The 24,776-nt window shown below is 54.2% G+C and overlaps 6 protein-coding genes across 6 annotated transcripts; 4 read left to right on the top strand and 2 right to left on the bottom strand.

Annotated features, from left to right (window-relative positions):
* Positions 1 to 1,087: 1,087 nt before the first annotated feature.
* Positions 1,088 to 1,871, top strand: MFIFM68171_02771 (uncharacterized protein; the record flags this gene model as incomplete). The annotated part of the gene is made up of 2 exons (XM_071058193.1): positions 1,088 to 1,225; positions 1,287 to 1,871. 2 exons carry the CDS (start codon positions 1,088 to 1,090, stop codon positions 1,869 to 1,871), a joined length of 723 nt encoding a protein of 240 aa, XP_070914294.1.
* Positions 1,872 to 6,652: 4,781 nt separating this feature from the next.
* LKH1_1 (serine threonine protein kinase CMGC group) lies at positions 6,653 to 7,680 on the top strand (the record flags this gene model as incomplete). Its single annotated transcript, XM_071058192.1, has 5 exons — positions 6,653 to 6,721; positions 6,894 to 6,989; positions 7,043 to 7,121; positions 7,178 to 7,525; positions 7,619 to 7,680. The coding sequence occupies 5 exons, from the start codon at positions 6,653 to 6,655 to the stop codon at positions 7,678 to 7,680; spliced, it is 654 nt and encodes a 217-aa protein (XP_070914293.1).
* Positions 7,681 to 14,747: 7,067 nt separating this feature from the next.
* Positions 14,748 to 15,059, top strand: MFIFM68171_02769 (uncharacterized protein; the record flags this gene model as incomplete). Its single annotated transcript, XM_071058191.1, has 1 exon — positions 14,748 to 15,059. The coding sequence occupies one exon, from the start codon at positions 14,748 to 14,750 to the stop codon at positions 15,057 to 15,059; it is 312 nt and encodes a 103-aa protein (XP_070914292.1).
* A 938-nt stretch (positions 15,060 to 15,997) lies between these two features.
* On the bottom strand, positions 15,998 to 19,239 carry MFIFM68171_02768 (uncharacterized protein; the record flags this gene model as incomplete). Its single annotated transcript, XM_071058190.1, has 7 exons — positions 15,998 to 16,549; positions 16,961 to 17,070; positions 17,224 to 17,343; positions 17,541 to 17,964; positions 18,018 to 18,531; positions 18,734 to 18,814; positions 18,887 to 19,239. 7 exons carry the CDS (start codon positions 19,237 to 19,239, stop codon positions 15,998 to 16,000), a joined length of 2,154 nt encoding a protein of 717 aa, XP_070914291.1.
* A 557-nt stretch (positions 19,240 to 19,796) lies between these two features.
* On the bottom strand, positions 19,797 to 21,103 carry MFIFM68171_02767 (uncharacterized protein; the record flags this gene model as incomplete). Its single annotated transcript, XM_071058189.1, has 4 exons — positions 19,797 to 20,010; positions 20,082 to 20,229; positions 20,327 to 20,499; positions 20,592 to 21,103. The coding sequence occupies 4 exons, from the start codon at positions 21,101 to 21,103 to the stop codon at positions 19,797 to 19,799; spliced, it is 1,047 nt and encodes a 348-aa protein (XP_070914290.1).
* A 1,200-nt stretch (positions 21,104 to 22,303) lies between these two features.
* Positions 22,304 to 24,260, top strand: MFIFM68171_02766 (uncharacterized protein; the record flags this gene model as incomplete). Its single annotated transcript, XM_071058188.1, has 3 exons — positions 22,304 to 22,457; positions 22,790 to 24,054; positions 24,228 to 24,260. The coding sequence occupies 3 exons, from the start codon at positions 22,304 to 22,306 to the stop codon at positions 24,258 to 24,260; spliced, it is 1,452 nt and encodes a 483-aa protein (XP_070914289.1).
* Positions 24,261 to 24,776: the final 516 nt, after the last annotated feature.

The raw sequence follows: 24,776 nt of genomic DNA, 5'->3' as shown, positions 1-24,776 counted from the left end.
TAGAGACTAAGTGCTACCTAGTTAGTCCCGGAGGAGTGCGGAACTATAGCGAATGCTGTAGGTCTCAAATGGAAGTGGCTGTTGAACCAATAGAAGTCGATGGGGATCTCTGACGAGTAACCGGTAGATCCGGGGACAGCGGATATGTTAGTGACGTTGGCCGCTCTCCAGCCTCGCTCGGAGGTACTACACCCCGCGCTTAATCTAGGAAGGGGAGCTATAACGCGAGACTCACGGTATGGGGGTACGACTTAACGGTATGGAATACTGCCGATGGCGGTTGCTACGGGCACAAGCCTGGGCTAAGTTGCGGACCTCTGTTCAGTCGATTCGGTGTACATTAGGCCGAGGTCGATAGCTGGTTTGGCTACTTGATATACTGTAGGGGCTGTGACCAGTGTAGTAGCGAGCGAGAAAGTATTAGGCTGCGCTAAGGGTGTGAGGGAAATTGTAGATGTAGCACTCCAGCCTACTCCTACCCCTAGAGGGATTACTGCAATATGCTGGGTATTGCGGCGCTTCCGCGGTGTAATGCGGAGGATACTGTAGAAGGGGGATGTTGGCGCTAGGTGGGGGGAGGTCCAGGCATGAATGCACATGTGCATACGTAATGTGGCAATGCCTCGAGGTAAGTTAGTGATTGGATATCCCTCTGGGCTAGGAGGATGATGGTTATGGCTTCTAGATGTCCGAGGTGCTTTGGAGCATGTTAGAGTCAATAGGGATTGCTCATTAGATCGGCGGAGGTGAGCTCGAATGAAACGACGACTTGAGGGAGGCTGGGACTGGTTATTGTACCTCTAGGTTTTCGGCGGTGGAGAAAGGTGCAGTTCTGCCTGCGATTTGGGTGAGATCCTGGACGTAAATGCGTCTACTATTCTCACGCCAACTGGTTACCGGAACCAATCAGGTGTCCAAGAGAGCCAACCTGGCCAAAAGGTATTGTTATAGACGCGCACACAGCCCCCATCTTATACAGCTCATCACTGCACACCAACTGGCGGGGCTTTGCAGTACATGCACGACCGCCACGGCTCCTCATGCCCGCTTCCCGAAACACACGGCAAAAACGCGCCCGTCTTGGACTATGTCGCTAGTTACGCTGCCCTGTGAGCTGGTACTGCTTGTCCTTGGGTACCTCCCTTTTCGCGATGCCTGCCGCCTGCGCGGCACATGTAGAAAGTTCAATTCTGTGTTCAATGAATTTGCAAAAACACTGCTCATGGTATTTGACGACTCTTCCCCGACGTTCACCTGAAATTCCATGCTTGCTAACACTGGGTTAGGCCTATGCCCCGTTCAGTCTAGAGGCCCGGGACAACAGTGACTATGGAGGCCAGCTAAAACGGCTCGCGAGTCGCTACGCAGCTATCGAATCCGTGCGACCCTATCTCGTGGCAACAATCTCGTCTGGCAGCGACAACTGGATCTACATGAACGGCGTCCTCTGCTACGTCTATAACGAAAGATTCTATATCTGGGATCTACACCGGGCAGCTAGCGACGAGATAGTCGTCAGCATTCGTGGGCTCCTCAACAGCATTACAGATATCAAGGAGCATAGCGGGTTTGAACCGCTGTATTACGCCTATGACATTGCCTCCTGTCTAAGTATCTGGCGTCACGCAGAGCATTATCAAATTAAGGTTGTCGTCTTCAACACACAAACCGGCGACGTCCTTACCACAATCAGCGCTAGCTTTGGTATCGTTGTACGCAATAACGATAGGTTTCTGTATGTCCTGGGACCGTGGAGCTCTGAAATAAAGCGTTTCCACATCACTCAGCGCAGATGGATCGAAAAACCTCTTGAGATCTCGACATGGGAGCAGGGCTCCTTCGAATCTTTGACGACTACTTCTACGGTGTAGTCAAAAGACGTGGAGGACAGTGTTCTGCTTTCCGATTCCCTTTAACTGGCAGCGATGACATCGAGCAAGCGGAGCAGCCTGTGCTCAACGATGCTCATCACTATCATTTGTTCAGGAACGAGATAACTGGCTAAATTGAGGTCGCCTGGCAGGCCAACGCACCGTCGGCGTTTCGCATTGCGGCGATCCAGTTTGGCGGTAACTCGCTAGCCGGGGCTTCCTATACAGTCTTTTCGGCAAGGGACCAGTCGATCAGGTCCGGATGTTCCATCGCTCTCTTTGATCCATCATCCCAATCCTTCCTTGGCTTCTTCCGGAAGGAACTCGAGCCCCGCAACATCCGTGGGAGTTTGCGCCGCCTTGCGGCTAGCGGCCCTCAACTACAAAAATCGGAAGTTGAGGGGCCGGAACACCGAGATACGGATCTATACTGGAGCGGTGATGGTTTTCATCACGAAGTTCTCGACCGTGTCCGAGTGGACGTTTGGAAGACGGCTAGCTCGGATGAACGTTCGCTTCTTCACCCGGTTGATCTGAGTCGCAACCTGCTGTTTATCTCCTTTGATCCTTCTATTCGCCTGCCTGGTGCAGAGCCACGCGCGGGCCCAGATGTAGTACCTAGGGTCCCCTGGATCACCCATGAACCGGCCGGTTTACGGTGCGAAATTCACTTCCAACGAGAGTGAAGATGCGGCTCGGGATTATATGCAGGCAGAATCCTATAGCTAGTTACGGTGGGTGTGCGACAGCGGCGGGCAGAATCACCGTGGAGCCGCTTTATATTCGAAAATGCTGACGTTTGTGAGGTGTGTCACATTGCAGGGTTCACTGCTTATCATCGGATGCAGTGAATGCCTGCGTGACCCGGCGATCGCGAGACCTCCGAACCGCCCTCTATAAGGTGGGGGATCCTGCAGTGGGGGGGTAGTTGTTGGCCCCCCGGGGGGGTGGCTGGCGGGCATGATGCACGCGGCGTGGGGCGCTTGCACACCGCGGGCTACCAGGGCTCCTTCACGTCTGTCCTCTCCCTCGTCAAGGATTCCGGCCTGGGTAGCGGGCGACGTGGTAATCCTCAGACACATTCACATGATGGAGAGTGAGGGCACGAGGTTGGGTAGGGCGCGAACAGATAGGCTCTTATGGCTGTGCTAGCGGTGCAACTGTATCTCTTGGTAATCCAATTCACTTCGCATTATACTGGACCGTAAGATCACCGCCACAAACGTATAACCACAGTCAACATCCCCTATTCCCACACTATATCCCTCCCTCCGATCTGTTACCTTCGAATCTGACACCCTCCGCCCGGGAGAAGTTTGCGGCTGTATTCAACAAGTAGTGCTGGATGGGGAAAAAATTGCAGTCGGCATGCTTTCGTAGCTCGGTGTTGAGCCAGCGTACTTCGTTACGCAGCTTGTCGAGGGCGAGCAGATGCTGGTTCCGCTCTCTGGTGTCGGACTCTCTGGTCTCCAGCTGTTTATCGGCTTCTCGTTTCTTGGTGCGGTATCGCCTGGCCCGTGCGGTTCCTAGTATCTTGGCGCGGTCCTGCTTGGCCATTTGCGCGTTAAAGTCCCGTTTTGTAGTTGGATTACGTTATCGGCCGACTGAAGCATCGTCGAGGGAGTTATTAGGGGAAGATGCGAATCCGGCGCCGGCCCACCTATAATCTCGGGGAATTCGGTAGATAAAGGGAAGCCAGCCTCGAAACCGTCAGTTATAGGGCTGTAGTTGATGGGTTAGCTGATGCCCCCGCTAGTTAAGACGGAACTTACTATTGGACATCGACGGTACGCAAGTCTGCAATCCTTTCATGAGGTATAAAAAAGTATTCGATCTCCTCGGAGTCGACAGTTATAGGGCTGTATCCGTAGCTCAGTGTATACTGGGTCGGTACTGTTTGAACGACAGGCATCAAGGACCCTTGATCTCTCAAGTGAGGGAGGGCCGCTATGGTATCAGGCGGCGTGGGATGTTGGGTATCTGACATTTCGGGTCTCCAGGGCTTCTGGCCCTATGCTGTAACGCTGTTGATGGGTTAGCTAATACCTCCGCTAGTTAAGACGGAACTTACTATTGGACATCGACATTACTTGCTTCCGACAAAAGCTTGGTACGCAAGTCTGCAATTTCTGTACTGATTTTTTCACCAGGTATACCTTCTATATGCCGCTTCCGTAAGAAAAAGCATTCGATCTCGTCCAGGATATAGTCCAACCAATCCTGTACCGGCATTGTCTTCCACTCTTTATATACATCTACGAAGCCAGCTACTTCCATATCATTCTTATACTCCCCAGAAGTGATGATAAACGAATAGCCAATTATGTTGCCAAGCTCCTGTACCTGTCGAGAGACAAAGTCTTAAGCCTTGATTTCTCTGTCCTTGCTTTTATAGCTAAATGGTCTATCGTATAGTTCGATAAACCTACCCGGATCCAGGTAAATGAAGGCATTGCGGAACAACCTAGTGCGGTCGTGGACGTTTCCTAGGAGCTTACGGCTGTAGATCAAATCGAATGACCGCTGCCCCCCGATCTACACCGAGTCGACATTGCCGAACTTATAGCGGCAGTTCGGCCCTGCGGTACACGGGACGGGGGCAATGTCTATTCCGAGGACGTTGGCCGACTCTACCTTTTCGAGAGCAACTCGACTGGGTAGTAAAACCAACATTGTATTAGCTCTGACGCGGTAAAAGCGGATCTTTATCAATATACACGGTCCAGTAGCTATATAGGGCCTTCAGGTCGAGTACAGAGGTGGGCTGCTCGATTAGGGCCCGGTATAGGCTGAAGTTCCTCTGGTATATTTGATCGATAAGACTGTAGATAGATGTCAGACTCGTCCTTGTATATATTGAGCTATCTTACTCCCTCTCGCATAACTCAAAAGACTTGTCGTCAACAACATACCTAGCGAACGATCAGTACGGCTGCAGTGCCAATTCTACTGGAATGCACTCCAGCGTACCAGCTCCAGCCGTATTTCGGGTTTGGGAAGTGCCTTCCACAGATCTCGAGGTACACTTCAGCGTCGGGCGGCAGAGCAGTGGTGTCGCTAGTGGGAGTAACAAGCGGTTAGCGTCACGTATTTCGGAAAAGTGCCTACTGATGTTGGGACAAGCTCACGCATCGGGTGCAGACGCAACACCCGCATCTTCTTCAGGCACTGTTATGCCGGTACCGTCCGAGGTTGGGGTACTTTCAGGGCTCCCGGTCTCCGGGACGAGGATGTCAAACATGTCAGACATCTCTACCTTGTACCGTGATGTGCTGCATCGGAGCGCAGTGAGGCGGAAACCAACTGGAGAAGCAGAGAACAAGGTAGACAGTTGCCTTTCGGTTCATCAAGTCAATAACAGGCTTGGGGCAGCGGTTCACAACCTGGCTCGGAAACATATTGGGGGGGCTGAAGTGGGGGTGGTGACAGCCTTTGTCCAGGGTTCCCAGGGTTGTTGGGCGGTTCCCCTTAGCATAAAGGTGATTGGCCAGGCCTGGAGTCGGGAATCGGTCTAGACGCGACGCGGCGGACCCCGCAGGCCCACTAGCGCGCCTTAAACTTGCCCATGCCACCCTTCACCGCTGATGAACGGATGGGAAGTGGGGCCATTGTCAGCCGCGGGACAAGGTGTTGCATTTGCATGAGTGCTCAGCGGCTACGTCACCCGATAGACCCAAGTTACCAAGATCCAGCTCTCGATTGGCTGGCATCGCTGTCAAGCGGCACCCACCCTTGGTAGCCAGATCTGCGGTCGCTGGATCCGTCAAAAGGCAAATTGGAATTCGGCCCGCCCGCCAAGCCCTTATTTGTGCTTCTCGGCGGGCCATAAATGAAGTCTCAGCCACCACGTGACTCGGCCAGTTGTCATGTCTGGGGCGTTCGGTAAATGCTTCAATTGGCTGGTGTGTATGTGGCCGCCGGCAGATGTGCAGACCGAGTATCTGGGAGGCGACCTGCCGATGGCCGCGATTCCCTCGACGCCAGCGCAGTGCACCTAGGCCCGGAGACTTGCCGGAGCGACGATTTGCCAAGCCGGTCTAAACCGAATTGTCGTCAAGCCTGCAGCTGCTTGCCCTGCGTACTGTCCGACGGCGCTGAGACAGGGGCGAAGAAAGCACACTACTTATCGAACATGGATTTGATGGGATAGCTCTGCCGGGGTGCAATTCGAGCGGGTCGGGGTGCCTGCCTTCCTGCCCCGGGTTACTTTCCTGATTGCCGGAAGCATCGCTGTAGGGATCTCGGCACCGGGCCCAGCCCTCTTTGGGGTCCTGGATGCGACCCAGACGTTCTGGCAGAGGGATTGTGTCGATCGCATATGTGGCATCCCTTCTCAAGTAACCAAGTACCAGGCCCCCGGCCTGCGATCTCCGACCGTCGCATCTGCGGAGTACTTGCCTGTCTTCCTGTAGGGTGCTCCGTCGGGGCAACCGTATACAGCAAAACTAAATCTGGCTCGACGCTGGTTTACAGTAAGCTCATCACAGGCACTCGCCCTTACTCACTAAAAATTCCGGCTTGACGGAGCGACTTCGCCCCATTCGCTCGGTCTGCCCTCTATCAGCCCAAGATCGTTATTCATCGGTCTGGATCCAACGCCAGCGTACTGTGCTTCTGTAACAGCCTAGCCTTAAGGTTTGTCCGCCGAGGCGTTAGGAATCCGCCTGGTACCAAGCTAACATTCACGAGGGCACCCGCCGACACCGCGTCTTCCTACCCGCACATTCAGCCTCCCCGCTCCCGATCACGCCAACTTTTGGCGCCGAACAACAGGCCGGACAATGTCGGCGTCTCCCATGGCAAGACCCGACTCCGCCAATACCCAGTCCAATTCCGCTAGGCACCGACCGGTGGGCTGTTCTGCACCATCCCCCACAGACATCGGTGAACAGGGGTGGGCATACCACGAATAGCCCTTCGGCGAACCGCGACAAATCCACGCGCTCACACGCTGCGGACCGGTCTACGACACTCAGGCGTCTCCGGAAAAGAGGACGACGTGGCGGCAGGTTACCAACGCAGCAAGGCGCGACCTTAGCCCACACTCTTGTCAGGTATCAACCGCCTGCTCATCCTCCTAAGAGAGCCCAGCACGTACCCATCACCATAATATCTGATGTAAGTACCCGTGGCCCCCACCCCCGGGGGCAAACCACTGATGGAGAATATAGCCGTCGGATTGCGGGACTGTCAGTTGCGATGCCTACGGACACTACATTGTAGTTCCCGGCAACGACCTCACCGATCGATGTAGGTATTGACAGTTCAAAGTAGTAACAGGAAGCTCGAGACTAACAGTCCTCTAGACGGAAATATCAAGTTGGTCGGACAGGGCACGTTCAGCCAGGTCGTGCAGGCGACGGAGAAGACGTCCGGCAAGCTCGTCGCTATCAAGATCGGTCGCTCGCTAGCAGAGTATTACAAAGCTGGCAGAGCCGAACTTCGTATCCTCGAGACGCTCAGAGCTAACGACGAGGACAACCGGAACCGCTGCATCTATGTCCGAGACTGCTTCGACTACCGAGGGCATATCTGCATTGTTACGGACCTTTTCGGTCAGAGCGTTTTTGACTTTTTGAAGAGCAACAAGTTCATGCCCTTCCCTGGCAGCCAGATCCAGAGCTTTGCCCATCAGTTATTTATGAGCGTCGCTTGTACGTGCCCGCTGGACTGGCCGACAGCAAGTCTTGGAACTGACTGCAAACACATCAAACTTTGGATACCTACGAACCAGGTTGTACGATTAGGTCTCATTTCGGGGTCGTTTGGTTATCCGGGTTATATACAGAGGGCCTTTTTCTCCTCTTAGCAGTTTGCCGGGGCTTTTCCGCCTCGACTGATAAACACGGGTCGGGATCAGTCCTACAACAGTATGGTGGCTGTCTTGTTTTTTCGGTCTTTATCAAAGATACCCGACGCGCGCTCTGGAAATTTTTTCTCGGTACGTCGTTATACAAGCGATGCTGATGAAGCAAGATGGGACACACGAATACTCAGCAGCCAGCGAACGCTGCAAGCCATATAGCGGTGTACAGGAACTTAAAAGTTACTGATGTTTTTTTTCCTTTTTCCGGAGCACATCTCAAGAGTTGGATTTGGATCCTGGGCTGGTCTTTCTGGATGATCTAGGTGGAGGAGGACACTTTGGTATTTTGGGAAGGGTGGTGGAATGATAGGCAGTTCGCTAACACCATATCTGATTTAATGGTGATTGTCTTGGGTCTCGGAAAGAGGAATTGTATGTTTCTGTTCTCTGGTTATTCTCGATCGAGCGGGGTTGTTGCTGGGCGTCCGAGAGCCTCCTTCATTTACAGATGTCTGCGCGGCGTGCTCCTACAATTACAGCGAGCCGTCTATTTCCTTTCTGTTTCCCTTGGATTTTCATAGGATGGATATACCCCTTTTTGAGTTCGTCGAATGTATAGGATGATAGAATATTGGTAGTAGTTAGATAGATATCTGGATTCATTTCCAAATTTTATCGTCATCTCGTGTCTATATTGGAAGTTCCTATATATTGGAATTTGTTCCTGCGATTATCCGATTATATGAGTCTTTCCTACTATATTCCTTGTAAGCCGTAGAGGAAGGCGGGAAATCACGGAAAGACAAAGTCGACAAATAAATCAAAAAAATAATAATAAAAATCATGTTTGCACAATTGCGATCAATTTTCCCGGTGAAGCTCTAAAAATCAGCCCTAAAGAGACGTTTTTCCCTTGTTCTCCTTACCCTGGCCAGGTACCCTGTCCGTGCCTCAATGCTATCGAAATTTCAAATTTTCATCTTGCCTGCGCCTTACTGGTTAGTGGTCAGAGATACGAGATGAAACAACCTAACTATCTATCTCGGCGCTGTCTGCCTGGGAGAGGATGCTGTGTTCTTGATTTGGTCGGTATCTCGGGCGGGCTTTCGTTATACCATCCTACGTTTTCCCCTAGTAGGAGAAAAGATGGGATTAAGTAATGCTCGGTGCAGCTTAGGGGTTCCTACCAAACGCGTCCTCTTGTCGGGATTTCCTGGTTCACGCCTCACTATACCTTACTGTACTGGACTATACTGGGTTGTCCCGTTTCGGGTTATATCCTTCCGTGTGTAGACACTTGACTCGCCGAGACCTGCTAAACACTTTTCTAACCCTGCTGCGCGTCTGCTTTTCCCTCGCCTGTAAAATGATCCTCTTCTGAGAGCATGCTTAAGCTGAAATTCATGTATGCAAGCTATGCAACTGGCTGTAGTTGGCCTACTAGTGTGATGCTAGGGTATGGGACGAACGGGCGAGCTCTCAGCTGCAACCAACCGACTATTCATGGACGGGAAAACTGCAAACGGCTGCGGCTGGAAATTACGGCCTAAAAGGCACGGCGGCCCAACCGACGGTTCGATTGCGTATAAAAGAAAAAGAGGGCTGGCAGAGTGCGGCCGTCGACACTCGCTCCGAATAGTCCGGATATATATATGTCCTAGGAAGGAAGGAAGGACAAAGCTGCGGTATAGTTTCGTATCTTTTGAGTGGACGGCCCGATTGTAGCGTCCGGCCTCCTTAATCTATCCTGTTAACCCCGCCTTATCCATCGTCTTTCGCGTCACTTCCAGCCACTCCGACCCTGCAGAGCATGTGTAAGAGACGCTGACAATACTGTGTACATTGCCGCCAAGCTTCGGTGAGACAAGGGACGGGCAGTGAGGCAATGAGGCAACGAGGAGCGTCGTGAGGGAACGTTTGCTGCTATGTACCAGCGCCGGGTACGCAGCCCTTTTCTGAAACTTTCCTCGAGATCGCACGCTCGAGGTGCCCGTTTGCGGGTGGCCAGTGTTTCTTGTGATGGGGTCTGCTGTGGCAGCCTGCAATGCCGCTACCGGGGTACCACTCGTCAAGGAGGGTGTTTTAACCGCTGCTGTGCCTCGAAGTTGTACACGGACGCTGCACGTGGAAATGGAAACTTTTTTTTCTTTTTTCTTGTCTTTTCCATCGATTGCAACAATCATGCTTTTCAGCATCCACCGAACCAACACACTGAAAGGGGCGCCAGAATCGACCCTCCACACACAGCCTTATAAGCGGAGGCGCCCTCGCCCTTCGAACGAAACCCCCAATCACAGCCTTCTGCCCAGCACCTACCGTTAGCGCGCGCCGAACAATCACCGCGCGTGGCGAGCGCGGAGACGAGCGTCTAACTTAGCCGCGTGGCGTTATTCTTCCCAAGTGCGACTGGTGAGCATGGTGAGCATGGTGAGCATGGATCCCAACGCTGCCGGCAGCCTCGCCGGCCTGGCACTTCAATCTCTATATTTCATGGTGCATAATCCTTGCACTTCATTGGAGAATATGGTGACCGACCCAACTGGATGGGTATTACACGACTGCATCACACTCTTTGAGCCCGCCCAACCCTGGCGTATTTCAACTCCCCTGCCTCTGACATCTGTCATGTCGGTAGTGACTGAAGCAAGCCAACCCCCAGGCTGAATGGCGGAGTTATCTTGTCACAGGCAAGACATCATATTCGCCGGTGGAGGAAAGGATTTGTGTAAGGCTAGCCCGCCGCGCCGTCGCCGCCAGAGCCACCGGGATCCGGTAACCTTTCGCCGCCCCGTCGCCGCCAGAGCCACCGGGATCCGGTAACCTTTCGCCGCCCACGATCTTGAGAAGGGCGATTACGTTTGCCTGGGTGGATTTCCACCCGCGGGATTTGCCACGCTGAGAGAAGTATCTCTTTACACCCTAGGCCCCCAAGCCCAAATCGGCACTTGGGAGGGCACGCCGCTGGTAGGCGGCTACACCGCGCTAAGCAGTGCCTCAAGGGCCATCGGCTCTAGCCGCTGTCAACGAAGCATGTGTTGCCCCTCGACCTGGCGGCAGTTGGACGCTGCCCCAGGCCCGTTTTCGAGGCCCCAATCCCAAGCGTGGAGATGATATCTTCCTCGACAGTCTTGGCTTCCGGGAAGACATCGTTGGGAGATTCCCGATCCGAAGGCTGTACCAAATCCACAGGCCGGGACCTCGCTACTATTGCCACCGCCTCATAGAGACCCCGCTGACGTTATCAGCGAATTTGTCATGTATGGAAGCGAGTGGTATGTCGCCAAGGCCGCAGAGCTGTTGAAACGAGACCCTCCGCGCGAATCGTTGTCCAGGACGATTACTTCGGAGGAGAATTCGCTTCGAGTTTCTTTTTGGATCTGTGTAGGAATGGAGAGGTATGGGACGCGTCTCTCATCACAAACTCTCTTGCTAACGCGTGCAGTGAGATTCGCCTCGCGCGGCCAGGTCGCGGAATTTTCACAGAGATCCTGCTTGACATACCATATCCCTTAGCAATCGAGGGCCTCGAGGATAGCGCTGCTGTGACCTTTTTAGGTTCTGTGTGGGTTCACAGAGCCAAAAACGCTGCGTCGGCCTATCTAAACTCTAAGCGGGCACGCGCGCCGAACCCAAAGAGATTATGTTCCCGACAGAGAAACGACAGAGGGAGTCGAGAAGTTCTTTGTGCCGCCTCCGAGTAATTTATTTAACTTTGACGCGCCCTCGCCAGATGTGGCAAAAGCATGTGTTCAAGCTGCACGGTGGAACGCGAAGGCCGCAATCTACATGCCGCTTATTTGTCGTTTCTGCATCAACCCTCCCAGTCTTGGCGGCTTGGACTGCCGGGATTTGGAGAACGTGAGACGAGGCGTTCTTGCTCTAATTGAGAGTCTGAGAGCGTTTCATAATGTTCCCAGAAAGCTAATGATAATGCCCAATGTTGTTGGCACCGCTTACACGTAAGACTTCCGCTCCGGGTTTTCGTATGATACTGACCTATAGCAGACAAGTGAGAAATCTGCTGCTTATAGAGCGGTGTTGTACTAACTAATGGTTGCGGCTGTCTCTCAAAACAGATTGGAAGACGCTTTTGCGCCGCACGACCTCGTTCTTGGAGGCGATGTCAGAGGGGCCAAGCGCGCTGATCATCCATACAACCTCTCTGTTGTCTCTGCGGGAGTTGGCGCGTGGCGCCACTGCCGACGTAATCGATATTATCGCGTGGAATGCTCTTCGATTCGTCAGTAGCACATTTGGAGGCCTCGAGAATGAGGCCGGAGATGTTCGAAAGCTTTTGGTCCATGTTTCGGACTTCGACCCGTTTTTGGGGTATTGAGTGTATCTCTATTTGCGTGTAAAATAATATCGTTATCTCCTGTCTTCAAGATCGGTTAGGCCGACTACTTGCTGCGCGCGTATCTTTGTTGCAGGTTGACCCTGTTTGCCCGGGCCGCGAGGCAAGGGTCGAGCTGTCTAGCCGCAGACATAAATATCACCCGCGTTTCCCAAAGGGGAGGTTCCTTGTCCCTGCCGGTGTCGTGCGGGTGATGTGCTAAGCGCAATTTCGGTTGGCCCCCGCCACCATTTCAGTGGCAATCCTAGGACAGATCCAGTGTTCACGACGGCTTGAGCCTCGTCTTCATTATTAGAAGTATTGTCCACCCCCCGCGGATGTGTTTCTAGATTGTTTCCAGCGTCCTAATAGGATAATTGCGACCTCGTCACACCCGGTTTCTGTCCTACTGAAATACCGGCCAACTCTTAACAACCGTCTCCGCACTTCACGTCCTGTTCTGCACGGAGCATCATCCAAATCCCGATAATCTTAGGACCCTCCGGCTACAGCAACGGAGTCCAGACCGCCGCAGCACTGGACGCCGCGTTTACAGAGAGACACCTTTTTTTGGGATCCGTATCGTGCTGAAATTCAAATCGCCCCCGAGTTTGAGGTTGATAGCCTTTTGCAACCGTCGTTAACGCAAGTCCACCCCGTGGCGGCCGATGTATTCTGCTAACAGCAAGCGGGAAGACCCAATCGGAGTTGGCTCCAACCAAAGTCGGCGATGCTACCGCCCCCCCCCCACACACGGAACGCCCCGCCGCTAGCCTGCCACTCATTTGCCGCTCTCGACGCTGCAGTGATGCAACCATTGCCGAAGAGCGACACTAATACCCCAGACATACAGCTGGACGGCACCGTCGACGAGTCGATCTCGCACGGTGTCAGACACTTTGCCAAACAGCAGAACAGGAGGGTGACGGAGCCAGGTATCAGACCGTGGTGCTGTTCGTTAGGGTTGGCAAGCCAAGCTAGCGAAGCGTGCGCAGTCGCCTCTGCCCTCTCTGGCCCGCGAAGGGCGGCGGCGCTTACGATGCGACGCGCCACAGCCCGACCCCCGCATCTTGTCGCGAACTCGTCTAGCCTGACGCCTGGTGTTCGGTACCCCGTTCTCCGAAACTCGATAACGTCGCCCTTGTGAGGACAAGCTCGGGCTCCACTGGGCCGCGTTTCCAGAGACTGCGGCCGTACTCTGCCGGGGGGTAATTTTGTTAGTGGGATATGCCCCCTTGCCAAAGGCCCGGCTCGATGGCGCCATCACCCTGTCTGCGGCGCCAATGACTCGTGCGAACCTCCCAGGGCCGACGATGACCTCCGCGGCGCCCAGAATGTGGCAAGACACGCCAATTCTCCGGCTAGGATCGCGGGCGCCATACCTCCGTTCCTTCGGAAACCCCTGAAACAAGAGCGCGCGCGTAGCTAGGAGCCAGGGGTAAGTCACTGCGGGTGACTGGGAACTGACGTATAAGGCAAGGATTTGGCGGTTACTGGGAACCAGCGACTGTGCGCTTGAGGTTACTGGGAACCGAGGCAAAGGATTTGGCGGTTACTGGGAACCAGCGTAAAGCACCATCGGCGCTTGGGGTTACTAGGAACTGACGTAAAGATTTAGGCGGTTACTGGTAACTAACGTGAAATACTTGGTGGTTACTGGGAACTTGTGTTTGGCATGCGTACAGGCTGCGGCACAGAGCCAATTGGTGCGTCGCATGCTTTCTTGCCTACAGCTGGGACAACACGACAGAGTTGGAGGCACGTATCCAGAACGCTCTGCGTGCCAGACCAAGTCCGGCCATGATTCTTGAATCAAAAACTCCTCCCTTGAATGTGTCCGGAAAGAACCCGACGCCATACTAAGTCCGGGCCGTGATTCTTGAATTGAAAATTCCTCCATCGGACGCATCCAAAGGGAGTCCTATGCCAGACCGAGACTGGGTTATGGTTCTTGAATCAAACATTCCTTCCCCGGAATTTAAATAGCAAATGCATACCTACGTATTCGGCCCGTCCAAGGGATTAGCGGCCGCTAGTTGCCGTTATACTGAGAGAGTGGCTTGGGGTAGGCTATCAATCCTGACTAGTGTCCGCAATACTTTGGCCCTTGATAAAGTATAAGAGTGCTTGATGCACATCTATAGAGCACGAGGTTCCTTGATAATGTCAACTTCAACACTCAAGTCTATTGCTTTCGCAAGTCACTCATCATGATCCTCTCGGTCTTACTTGGCACTTTTGCAGTAACTTCTGCTGTAGCAGCCCCTGGCACAAACACTGGTCAGGCTGTTGATACGGCTGCGACTGTCCAAGGAAGAAAGCGGGAGTGGTGTGCTCCTGGCTTCTCTGTATATATATCTATTTTCCTTGCTATGTTGCCTAGTAACTAACTTCTATAATAGTGTAGTAGTGGGCATAATAAAAATGTCGGCCCTTACGATTGCTATGGCCAACCTAACTGCAGAGCCAAAGTTAAACCAGGTAGCAAGTCTGGTGACAATTATCACTGTGGTACTGTCTGGTACCCTCGTTCGTGCTGGGTTGTATGTATTTTTAACTGTTCTTTTGTAAACGTATCCCAGGTCAAGTCAAAGCTAATTATTTGCTAGTACACAGATTTACGGACAGAGGCCGGTTGATACAGGAACCTATTCCTGAGGGTGTGTGTTATTTGTAATGTTAGATAAAAGATTTCCCTGGGCTCGCTGCGAGCGCGGTAGGGCTTAAGATATCCCATATGCAGGCGCGTCTCGACTGCGGCGGTCAGACGGCGGATCCGCTCGTTCCTCTCCTCGTCGTCTCGAAGGCACCACACCTCGTCACCGTGGGCAGGAGGGGCCAGACTGCTAATCCCATCGAACATAAGAACCTTGTCTTTAGGCTGGCGGGTGATGTGGGCCACCGACCATATGCCGCCCTAGTGCTGGTAAAAGAGAAAACCCTCGTCGACGTCGTGGGCGGGAAAGCCGCGATGTCCATGCCTGGCGCGTCGAGGAGTGCGAAATACACCCTCTCGTCGCGATATCGCCGGTTCAGCCATGCGATCTGAAGCGCCACGGTCTCTGTGTCGCAGGCTGCGGGGCCATTATCGTCGTCGAGCTGCTGTTTCGCTTGGCCTGGATGCGCTCGAACCTGTCGTGGTCCATCTGGTGCAGAGTGTTAGTACCGCACGAGAGATGGGCGGGTTTACGTACGCCAATGAGCAGGGCACCCATCGCGACTGCACAGTTGGCGGCACGGCAATGATACGAGCCTGGCCGGTACGACAGGTTGTAGGTTGCGCGCGGAATCCTGACAGAATGGAGATGGACCAAATTAGTAGACAGCTTGCAAACGCTGTGTTGTGATGGAAAGAGAGAGTGCGAGAGAAAAAGAGTTGGCGAGCGGAAATGGTTTTATACGGGAAGCCACGCGCTCGTCAGTAGCGCTGCCCCCATCATTCACGTCACAACAAAGGAAACCAAGGAAACCCTTCCCGCAAGTTCTACCCCCGACAAATAAATCCTACACGAATTCCTATCACTTCCTGCCTGCCGGCTTGTTCAGACATCTCAAAGCCTCCACCACACCCCCTTCCTCCACCCTTCGTCACTTGCCACACTCAGAGGAAGGCAAACTTGCCCCTAAGCAGATTCCACCTCGACCAGCTTCGGGCGCTCCGCCCTGACCTCATTCCCCCCCTCTTTGGCCACCGGCTTGTCGTCCCCATCCTCAACAAGGTCCTCATGTCCTTCAAACCAGATTTCCCTTACTTCACAGTTTCCTAAGCCAACTTTCCTCTTCCTCCTCTGGCTCGTCGGGTATCTCTAGGCACCGCTTCGCCATCTCCTGCAACTCTGCAAAGCCGACTGTATCCCTGAACGAGCGATCGTCATGAACCTTCAACACCCGCTGGAATCGTAGAGTGAAGTAACGAGCATTCCCATGTTTGTCAAAGCCAGCACCGGTCACTTCGACTGTAAACGGATAGTTGAATAGCTCACTTGGCTATGGCCTCTGTCCCCGCTCGAACATGATGTCAAATTCCGGCGTCGACTCAGCAAACGGAGGTCGTCTGAAGTATCCATGCCGGTTAAGATGGACGATATCGGCTTTTGAGATACAGTGCCTGTCGATGGTATCGATAATGCGAAGCCTCGGCTTGGACTCGGTAAGGACGGCTTCTCCCTTATTTTCCACGCATCCGATATAAAACGACGTCCACCATAGCTTCCCAGCCCCGATCTCCTGCTCATCTCTTGCGTCGCGGCGTCCGCCGACGACGATCAAGTCGGCTGTATCACCGAAGCCTGGGATGTAATCCTTTTTTAGTTTGATGCGTGCCTTGCTCCTGTCGAGCGAGAAGTAAGGGTCGTCGCAGCCTTTCAGCAATGACATAAGCACCCGGAACAGAGTGGAGGGGCTGCGGCGAATGAGGAGGGACGACGGCTGGAGTCCCCACAAAAGAGGCTCGAGAGCCTCTTCTGGCTTGGCGCCCCGCAGTGGAACGAGGATAAGAGGGACAGCGTCCGCAATCTCGGGGGAGTGCTCCCCTTCCTCCTGACAATCTAGAAGGTGTCCACGCCGTCGCGGAGCGACTCTGTTTCCCTGAACGACAGAAGGAGTTAGATCAAGCCGAGTGTACGAGGCGGTCCTTTAGAGCCCGCGGGAGCGTCCTACAAACCGAGGGTTTTGAACACTTTTAAAGTGTTTTTTGACTTTTTAGGGAAAAGGAACTACTGTGAAGACCTCTAAGAACGACAGTGAGTTTTTTCTTGAGGCGATCAGCGTATTTGCCCTTTGCTGAAGTCCGGAGGAAGCCTAGGGTGCAATGGTAGCCAGAGGGATTGTTCCAAAGCTCCGTGATGGAGTGGAGGACCTAGAGGGAGTCGGCTGTGTTTTTGCACAGGTGTCGGACACTTGTTGTTGTGCTCGGCATAAGGTGCTTGATCTAGAGGGTCTTTGTCTTACCGTGTGAGGAGCGAGTAACACGACGCGAGGCACGAAGGCACTGCAAATGCTGACTCTATTCTCGAAAATCACAAGATAAGGAGGAAAGAGGAGAAGCTGGAGGAGCTCTCCTAATCAAGAGGTTAAATAACAGAGCAAGTGGAGCAAGCAGAGTAAGTGGGTCCGTCTCAGTGCAGTGGGTCTGTCTCAATGCAAGGAGTCCGTCTCAATGCAGGGCAACAGACTTCCCTAACCACTGCCAGTGCCACGGTCCTCACACGCACCTGCGAGCACAATACCGGTCGTATAGCGGATCTGTAACGTCGAGGGCGGAGCGCCGGCCGGGGGCTCCCGATATATGCCGCTCGTAGCGGTTTTGCCCGTGGAAAGCCTATCGGATTCTACTAGGCTACGAAAGCGACGAAGTCTACCTCTAGTCGCATACAGCGGCCCGAGCGCCCGCTCGCCAACAGGCGACAGATCCTAGTAGGATCCGTCGGAGAATGCATATTAGGGGAGCCCGCTACCCCAGGCTATCCTGCTCCGCTCATATAATTAGCCTCTTAAGCGATTGGTCTTGGCTACGCCCCATATGCCCTACCAGGTCGTCGCATGCGGTCAAATCGTGACATGTTGTGGTGATATATTTTGCCCTTATCGTATTGCTTCGTTAGCCACGCAGTGGTTCCAACAGGACGAGACGGCGGCAGCGCCCTGAGAGGCCGCCGCCGAGGCAGAGGCGAGGCGAACGAAGAACCTACGCTGGGTGGCTGCGGGCCCAGGGTTAACGTGCTCAGCAGTGTGTCCCAGACGTTGTCACCCTCTGGGCTGAGGCTCCTGTTACGGTTACCCAAGCCATCGAAATCTGCAGCCTCGAATTCCCAGGGACGGCGACCAGGAGCCGGCTGGTGGGGCTGAGATCCCTCACCGGCGCCATTCAGTGAAGAACGCGTATCAATTCGTAATATGCTCTCTCGCCTACGGGCACGAGACGAGCCAGCAGGAGATCTCGTTACGCTCCGAGACTATACAATGTTAGAAGCTGGCTGATAACCCCCGAGCTAGCGGGAATGCTTACGGGGTGATTGGGGGCCTGAGTGAACCTTATGTTCGACAAGGCATATGTTCGTTCAGGACGTAATCGGTTGCGGCGAGGCAGGAAATCGGAATCGACCGCCGCCGTGGTAAGTATGGGTGACGGCTCGCTATCGTCCTCGCGCAGCGGGCTTGGGTTCGATTCTGCGTGCAGATGCGCCCACCGCTCGCCAAACATCGCAATAACGCGATCATCAAGCATACCCATGCGGTTGGCTACATTACGGAGTGCACGGCGACCATGCTCGGAACCCGATCTTGTTCCACTGCTGTCAGTTGTTGCAGGAGGAACCGCTGGCAACGGCGGCAGGGTCGGCGGCAGGCCTGACGGCCCGCGCCTGGCCTCATAATTGCTGTGAGCAGCCGCCGCCAGGCGGCGGCGGCGCTCCTGTGTCCGCTCCTCGTTGAGGGCCCGGCGGATGGTCGACCGCGATCGCGCCGCCGTATCAAGGACGGGTTTGTATTGAACGTCAGATTCAACCGGCGGCTGATACAGTCTGATTGGAAGACGCTCAAAGGTTAGCGTTGATTTGCAGGAACGAAGCGCAAGAAAAAAATGCGATGGTCAATGGTGTCGCGCTCTCATACTGTGCGATCGCACATTCGCAAAAGATGATGCAACTAATTCGCGACGGGTTGGTTCGCGATAGCAAAGTGGCCCGTGGAATACGCGCAGGCGCGTCGGGAACGGGGACTTACCCTGGAGCAGGCCCCGGGTCGGGCTTGTTGAATATTTCAACATTGCCATCCGGATCGCTGTACCGGAGCTTGACGCCTCCACTAAGCACGAGCGTCGTCAGCGCATCTGGGACCTACCATCCTGGCAAAATATCGGTGCTCAAAGCTGCTTACGGAAGCTTCGGTACCGCGAAGTCTCCGGTGAGACTGTCATGCAGGTCCGAGTCTGCGAAAATGTCGGGTGTCGTTGGGGGTGTTATCACGCCTGCCTGGACATCCTCGTCTCCGTCGTCGCACGACCTCTTGCCGCACCGGGGTCGGTTTCCATTTCCCAATGCATACAGACGCCGAACGTGCACCTTTCGGTCCTCGGTGCAATCCTGCGATATCGTGAGGGATACGCAGAACCTTTTGCTCGGGCGGCTGGGTTCTTCTGATGACGCAGACGCAGTTCCCAAGCGTCCAAGTTGTCCCGACAGTCCATCGACGCAGGACTTCCTCCTCGATTGACGCCTTCCTCTCTCCATAGCGCTGCCATCAAGAGCTACGCGCGTCGCTGTTAGGGGTTGGAGTCTGGCTTTCTGGTCAGACAGGGCAGAACAATTGCAGTGACGTCTCGGTAACGCAGTTGCGAGAATGTCGGAAGTTGCCATCCGCAGAGCGCCTTCGTGTGCGCCGCATTGGGGCGAAGCACAGCACTTTCCCCGCCAACAGAAGCTGCACTTCGCACCACCCAATTGCTGCCCGTTTTCTCCTGTGTACTCGTACTGCCACACATCAGCCTTCAGAAACCGGACCCCGAACCTGACCGCCACGTGATGAAGGGATCTTAAGACCTTGATCGAGTGCAACGCCCTCGTTGCAACTCTTCACCTTCCAACATCACCCCCAACCAAATCTATCACTATGGAGAACCCCAGCGGCCCTCTTCCGGGCCATCCCGGCTGGGAGAACATGCAAAGTGCGCCCGGTGCATTGCCCCACCTCAACCCGCTCAACGGCGAGAAGCGCGCGCGCTCTCTTTCGCCCATCCCCCCCGATTCCCCCCGTATCCGACAACGACAATGGCAGCAGTAATGGCGGCTCACGGCCCCCACCGAAGGCCGCAAAGCACCACCACCGCGGCATGCCGCACGGCGACAGCACGAACCCGCGCCTGCTGATCATGCACCGCGTGCAATGCACAGGCCGGAACTCGACGCCCGGCCACCGCCGCCACGCGCAGACGGCCCTCTTCCTCGACCCGCCGCAGCTCTTCACCAATGACAACCGCGCTAGCTCGCTGCGAGGGCGTATCCCTGTGTACGTCACACTCGAGGACTATCTGGATGCCGCGCCCGACGTGAGCCTGGTCGTCATGCGCACCTACGACTGCGTCGCGTACCACCACGACATCGACGAGGAGTTTGTGCGCATGCCACTGCCGCCCGCGGATTCGGGCTTGCCGTCGGAGCTGAGGCCGTATTTTGATAAGTTTGAGAGCGATGCGGGCCCGCGCGTGCAAGGGAGGAGTACATCTATATGTCATCGCCGTTTAGGACTGCGATGGCGCGGTTGTTGGGCGCGGAGCCGTTGCTTTTCGCGCAGTGGGAGGCGAGCTTGGTGCCGCCGTACCTGCACTGTGATAGTCGATGTCCCCTAATACGGCGTTGTCAGGAGCCAGCACAGTTATGGACGCCATGTTGTTGAGCTCATCCGCCATGCCCGCTCTCTGCACAGCGTCTCCAAACTTGTCGGCATTCAGAAACGGTAAAGTATACGAGAGGTTTCTCGGGAGGGCAAAGATGCTGTCGCGGACGTTGAGTTAGCGTTGACTATGCGGTAGCCCAGATCAATACTAGAGTCTCGCACTAAGGGTAATGAAAACATAGGTACGAACTCGCTAACGGGCCGAATGACACCGCCATCGAAGGGTATGTCGCCGGCTGTGACCTTGGAGGCCGCTCCAAGCCCGGTGTAAACCACGGGTGCGGACACAAAAGCCATGTTCTTCTCGACAATACTCTGGTTGCGTCCGGGGCCGAGGTTGACCCACTCCGGGTCATTCAGGAACGTAGACAAGGTGGATCCCGCAGACTGCAAGCACACTGCCGCTTGTCTCTTGAGCGTGACGCTGTTCATGTTTGCAAAGTAAATAGCCGTATCCTTTGCTTCCTCGTCCGTTGTGCGGCGGGTGAGGATTTCGTTGTCTTCCCTGGCCAGGGCGGCATCCATTGGGGCATAAACGATGACGTTTGGCCCGATCATGTTTAGGTCGACAGGCGGAGGAGATGTCTGAAGTTGCTGGGCAAAGAGCGTGAATCCGTTGGCTTGAAGGGCATCTAGAAGCGACTTAGCTAAAACTGGAGCACCCGAGAGGGCCAGGACGGCCAAAGCATTCCGTGTCCACATGTTTGACGAAGGTACCACGGAGATAATGAGTATATTAAAACAGGAAAAGGTGGTGTAAGTTCAACAATAAGGCTGGTGGTGGCATTGTCGACCCCGAAATTGCGCTGCCGGGCACTTGGGTGAGCCGAATTTAAGGACGCGTTGGCCGTGCTAGAATCGGCTGAGGGCATCTTCCAGAGTTTCTTGTCGACGAGAAACAATTAGTCACACATACACCCAGCCTCCGGGGCTTCTTCCTCTTTCAGCCTACTATAGGCGGCAGCCAAGGCCCGCAGTTAGGCACGGAGGAGGATAAGTCACGCGACCTCCAAGCCGATCCAACCGATGGATGTCATAATCTTAACTTTGACAACGATTTTTTCTGCCATTCGTTTAGGAGTCTCGCTGGCTCCCGAAGTTTGTTTCTCCGCGTTTCCTGGGGCTTGCTCCAGGATCTCTAGAGCAAGTTACTCTCCTCGCCGTCTTCCTTGAGTTAGCCGCAGCAAGCGGACAAACAAAAGGGAAATGAGCAACAAGCCTATAACGGGGCATAAGGTTTTGAGAAAGCAGAGCCCCGAAATGAGGCTTACTTGGCGTTAAGCTGGATCGTTCCTACCCGTCTACCTCCAGCATCTCTTCGGGGCTTGTTCGGCACTCTCTTATCCGGTTTCCTGTAGTGCAACAGTGATGGGCGAAATGGGAAGTGAAACTTCAAGTTATGATTCGTCTGTCACCAGCACACGTCTACAAAATTCGTTACGTCAAATCTGCCGTTATAAGCGACCAGCGAGCATAAGGCCACTAACCATAACTGCAACTAGCGTGGGGTGTCTTAGAGCGAATGAACGACGGACGCGTTTCTCTGGGTGATTTTCCTATCACCCGCGGGTACTTCCGTACGTCCCCTCTAATACAGGTATGCCAGACTCGAGCCTGGAGCCACTGGTTATATGCAGTCCCTCGAGTGGGGTCAAACCGGCCCCTCTCCGGATGCGCCATGCAGAGCCATGTTCGTGTGTGTTTCGCAAGCCACGACACGCTCTATGGCACTCTGAATTATAGTGGCTGAGGTACATATAAGTAACCGTCCCAGATCAAAGTAGAAGCCATCCTAAGGGAGAGCCTATACTGCAGCTAGCGACAAGTCGTTGAAAGAACCGCAAACCGCTCCCATCGGTTCTGTTCATCTATTATTTCCAAACCTGAACCAGCAAGGAAAAGATGGCCGATATCTATACCCCGGCTGGTGATTCCACCTATCTCCTCATGACCCTATTCTACATGCCGACGGAGTCGGGGAAGCTCTGCGATGACCATAATATTCGCGTCGTCTGGACCTTAACATGTTCTCTAGCCTTGTGCTTCGTCGGCAAGAGTACCCAGTGCAGATATAAGGGCTAGTGATCATTTGCAATTCTCACGGTCCTTTGACCGCCTTGCAGCAATTGTTCACATACACCATCCATTGCTATCAGGACTCAAAAGACGATTTCTACTACGCCTTTGCGGTCACAGCAGCTTCCTTCGTTGTTTGGGGAGGGAGCATTGCGCTTAGTATCGTGATACCCTCATTCATAGAGATAGGCTCGGCTGCCCCGGTCCGACCGAGCATACTCTTTTATCCGGCCGAACCCACCAACCCGCTCGAAAACATTCAGCGCTTTGGGATCTAGGCTCCCCCAAGTATGCGCGCTCTCGGGAGTGTAGAGGCTGCCGATGTCACCATAGGTTCGAGGATCAGCTTGAAGCTCACCGAAACCCCTATTGTCATCGGCCAAGAGCAACAAATGGTCGAGTTCACTTACGGTTACCAGCTTACCGGGATCGACTTTGGCCTTCAGCATGCGTCTGGCCTCACCCTGAGTGTCAGTGGCTCCTGTAAGACTGAATATGATTGGCTTGTCTCCAATGTTACGGGCGGTGAGCGCTATTACCTATGGGGTGATGCAGCACAATCAGTCATCATTCCCCACAACGCATCCGATATCAGGCTGGCGCCGAGAGTCTCCTTTCGCATCTGCCAGAGCCCCGACTCCGATACATGCACCGCCCTCTCCCAAGACTTCACAACGCCCATTGCAGTTATCGTCAGCTCGGCTCGCCGAGGAAGTGTCACCGCGGAATCTGATCCGTGGTACCTAACAGAGCCCCGTCCAAGCGATGCCCTTCCGGAACCACCAATACCCGGGGTAGACTTTTGGATGAAGCTCGGAAGGCCGATTCTGTCTTGCTGGCAGCAGGACCAGTGGAGTTACGGAGGGCTGAGTACATACTCAGTGGACCGCCTGGACGAGCTCCCGGGACTTAGCCTGCCCGAATCATTGCGCAGCGTCCTGGCAGCCGCTCTCCGATTGCCAATGGTCGTATCTCTCGGCACTGCTAGCGGGGACTCTGCGCTCCGGTCCCGGACCACGAGTCCCAACGGCGTTATTGACGCGGGCAAGTCCAGCATCGAATCCGACATGCGGCGTCTGATCATAGGGGCCTTTGTGGCGACGCGGAATGTTCTCGTCGACGCCACAATGTACGGAAAGCAAGACGATTACAAAAACCTTCTCTATGGCGACAACCAGCGCCCAGCCGAAGGCGCTGGGGATTTTGTCATCCGGGACCCAAACATTCAGACTTTCAACCTAGGCGGAATCATTGCTCTCGCCGTGGTCATGGCCGTCCTGGCGCTAACAGTGGAGGCGATTTCGCTGGTCGTCCAACATGGATCTTCTTCGACACCCAAATCCGAGCGACATGGAAATGAGGAGGGCACGACCAATGCGGTTCACGAACCTGCCACTCCAACAGCTGCGCAGCTGGGCAGGGCAACGCCAACCAAAGGACATGGAAACGAGAAGAAGACAAATGAGGTTCACAAAAAAACCACTCCAACAGCTGCGCAGCCGGGTGGGGCAGAGGTAACCGAAGGGGGTTGGTTGATCCGGTCCAGGGTTCTGCTGGCACCGCAGCTGTTCCGTTGCGTAAATGAAAAGCTAAAGGAACGGCGCATTGCAACAAAAATTGGGAATCTGAAGCAACAACAGAGGTGGCCGTGTGCGATAATAAGGATTGTCAGGGCCATCTGTCAAGAAGGACGAAGCAACCCGACCCCACAGCCGGCAATCAACCCGCTAGCTCGACCAACAATAAATAGAGCGGAGAACGGAAAATGGAGGACGTGGAATGAACGTTGTAAAGCTCGGAAAGAGAGCCCAGTACACAAAGAGATCTCGTCTTGACTTGCCGGCTATGAAGGGCTGTCAGCGGAGTTGACATGGGGATGTTGCGTGAAAGCATTAGCATTAAGTCGCCCAAGATTGACAAATCCGGCGGGGTTAGGCAGATATTTATGGGTTCGGGATTAGTATTAGGAAATAATCTCCGGAATGTTTTCCTCGGTCTTTAACAGAGTTTTATTTGATGCTGAGACATGGATACATGTCCCAGATGCGACTTCTGGCAGGAAGGCATGCTCTCTGCGTCCCGGGGATAGTCAGAATCAGTGTAACTATTCAAGGAAAAAATAACTGGTTCCACGTAACTCCTGAGCTGGGGGAGCTGCGCTTAACGGACAGGGTCCCTCTGATCAGAAGGCCACTTCCTGGGATCACGCTTTGGGGGTTAGAACTTGTCATGGGCCTGTTCTTCATTTCGCCATAAGTAAGGCCGTCCTAGGTATTAGTATTTAGACCGGATGATCAAT

Source organism: Madurella fahalii, assembly GCF_045866475.1.
Source record: "Madurella fahalii IFM 68171 DNA, scaffold_1, whole genome shotgun sequence".
Classification (NCBI taxonomy): Eukaryota; Fungi; Ascomycota; class Sordariomycetes; order Sordariales; genus Madurella; species Madurella fahalii.
Note: the sequence above shows the minus strand (reverse complement) of the source record. Positions and strands in the feature narration are given on the sequence as shown.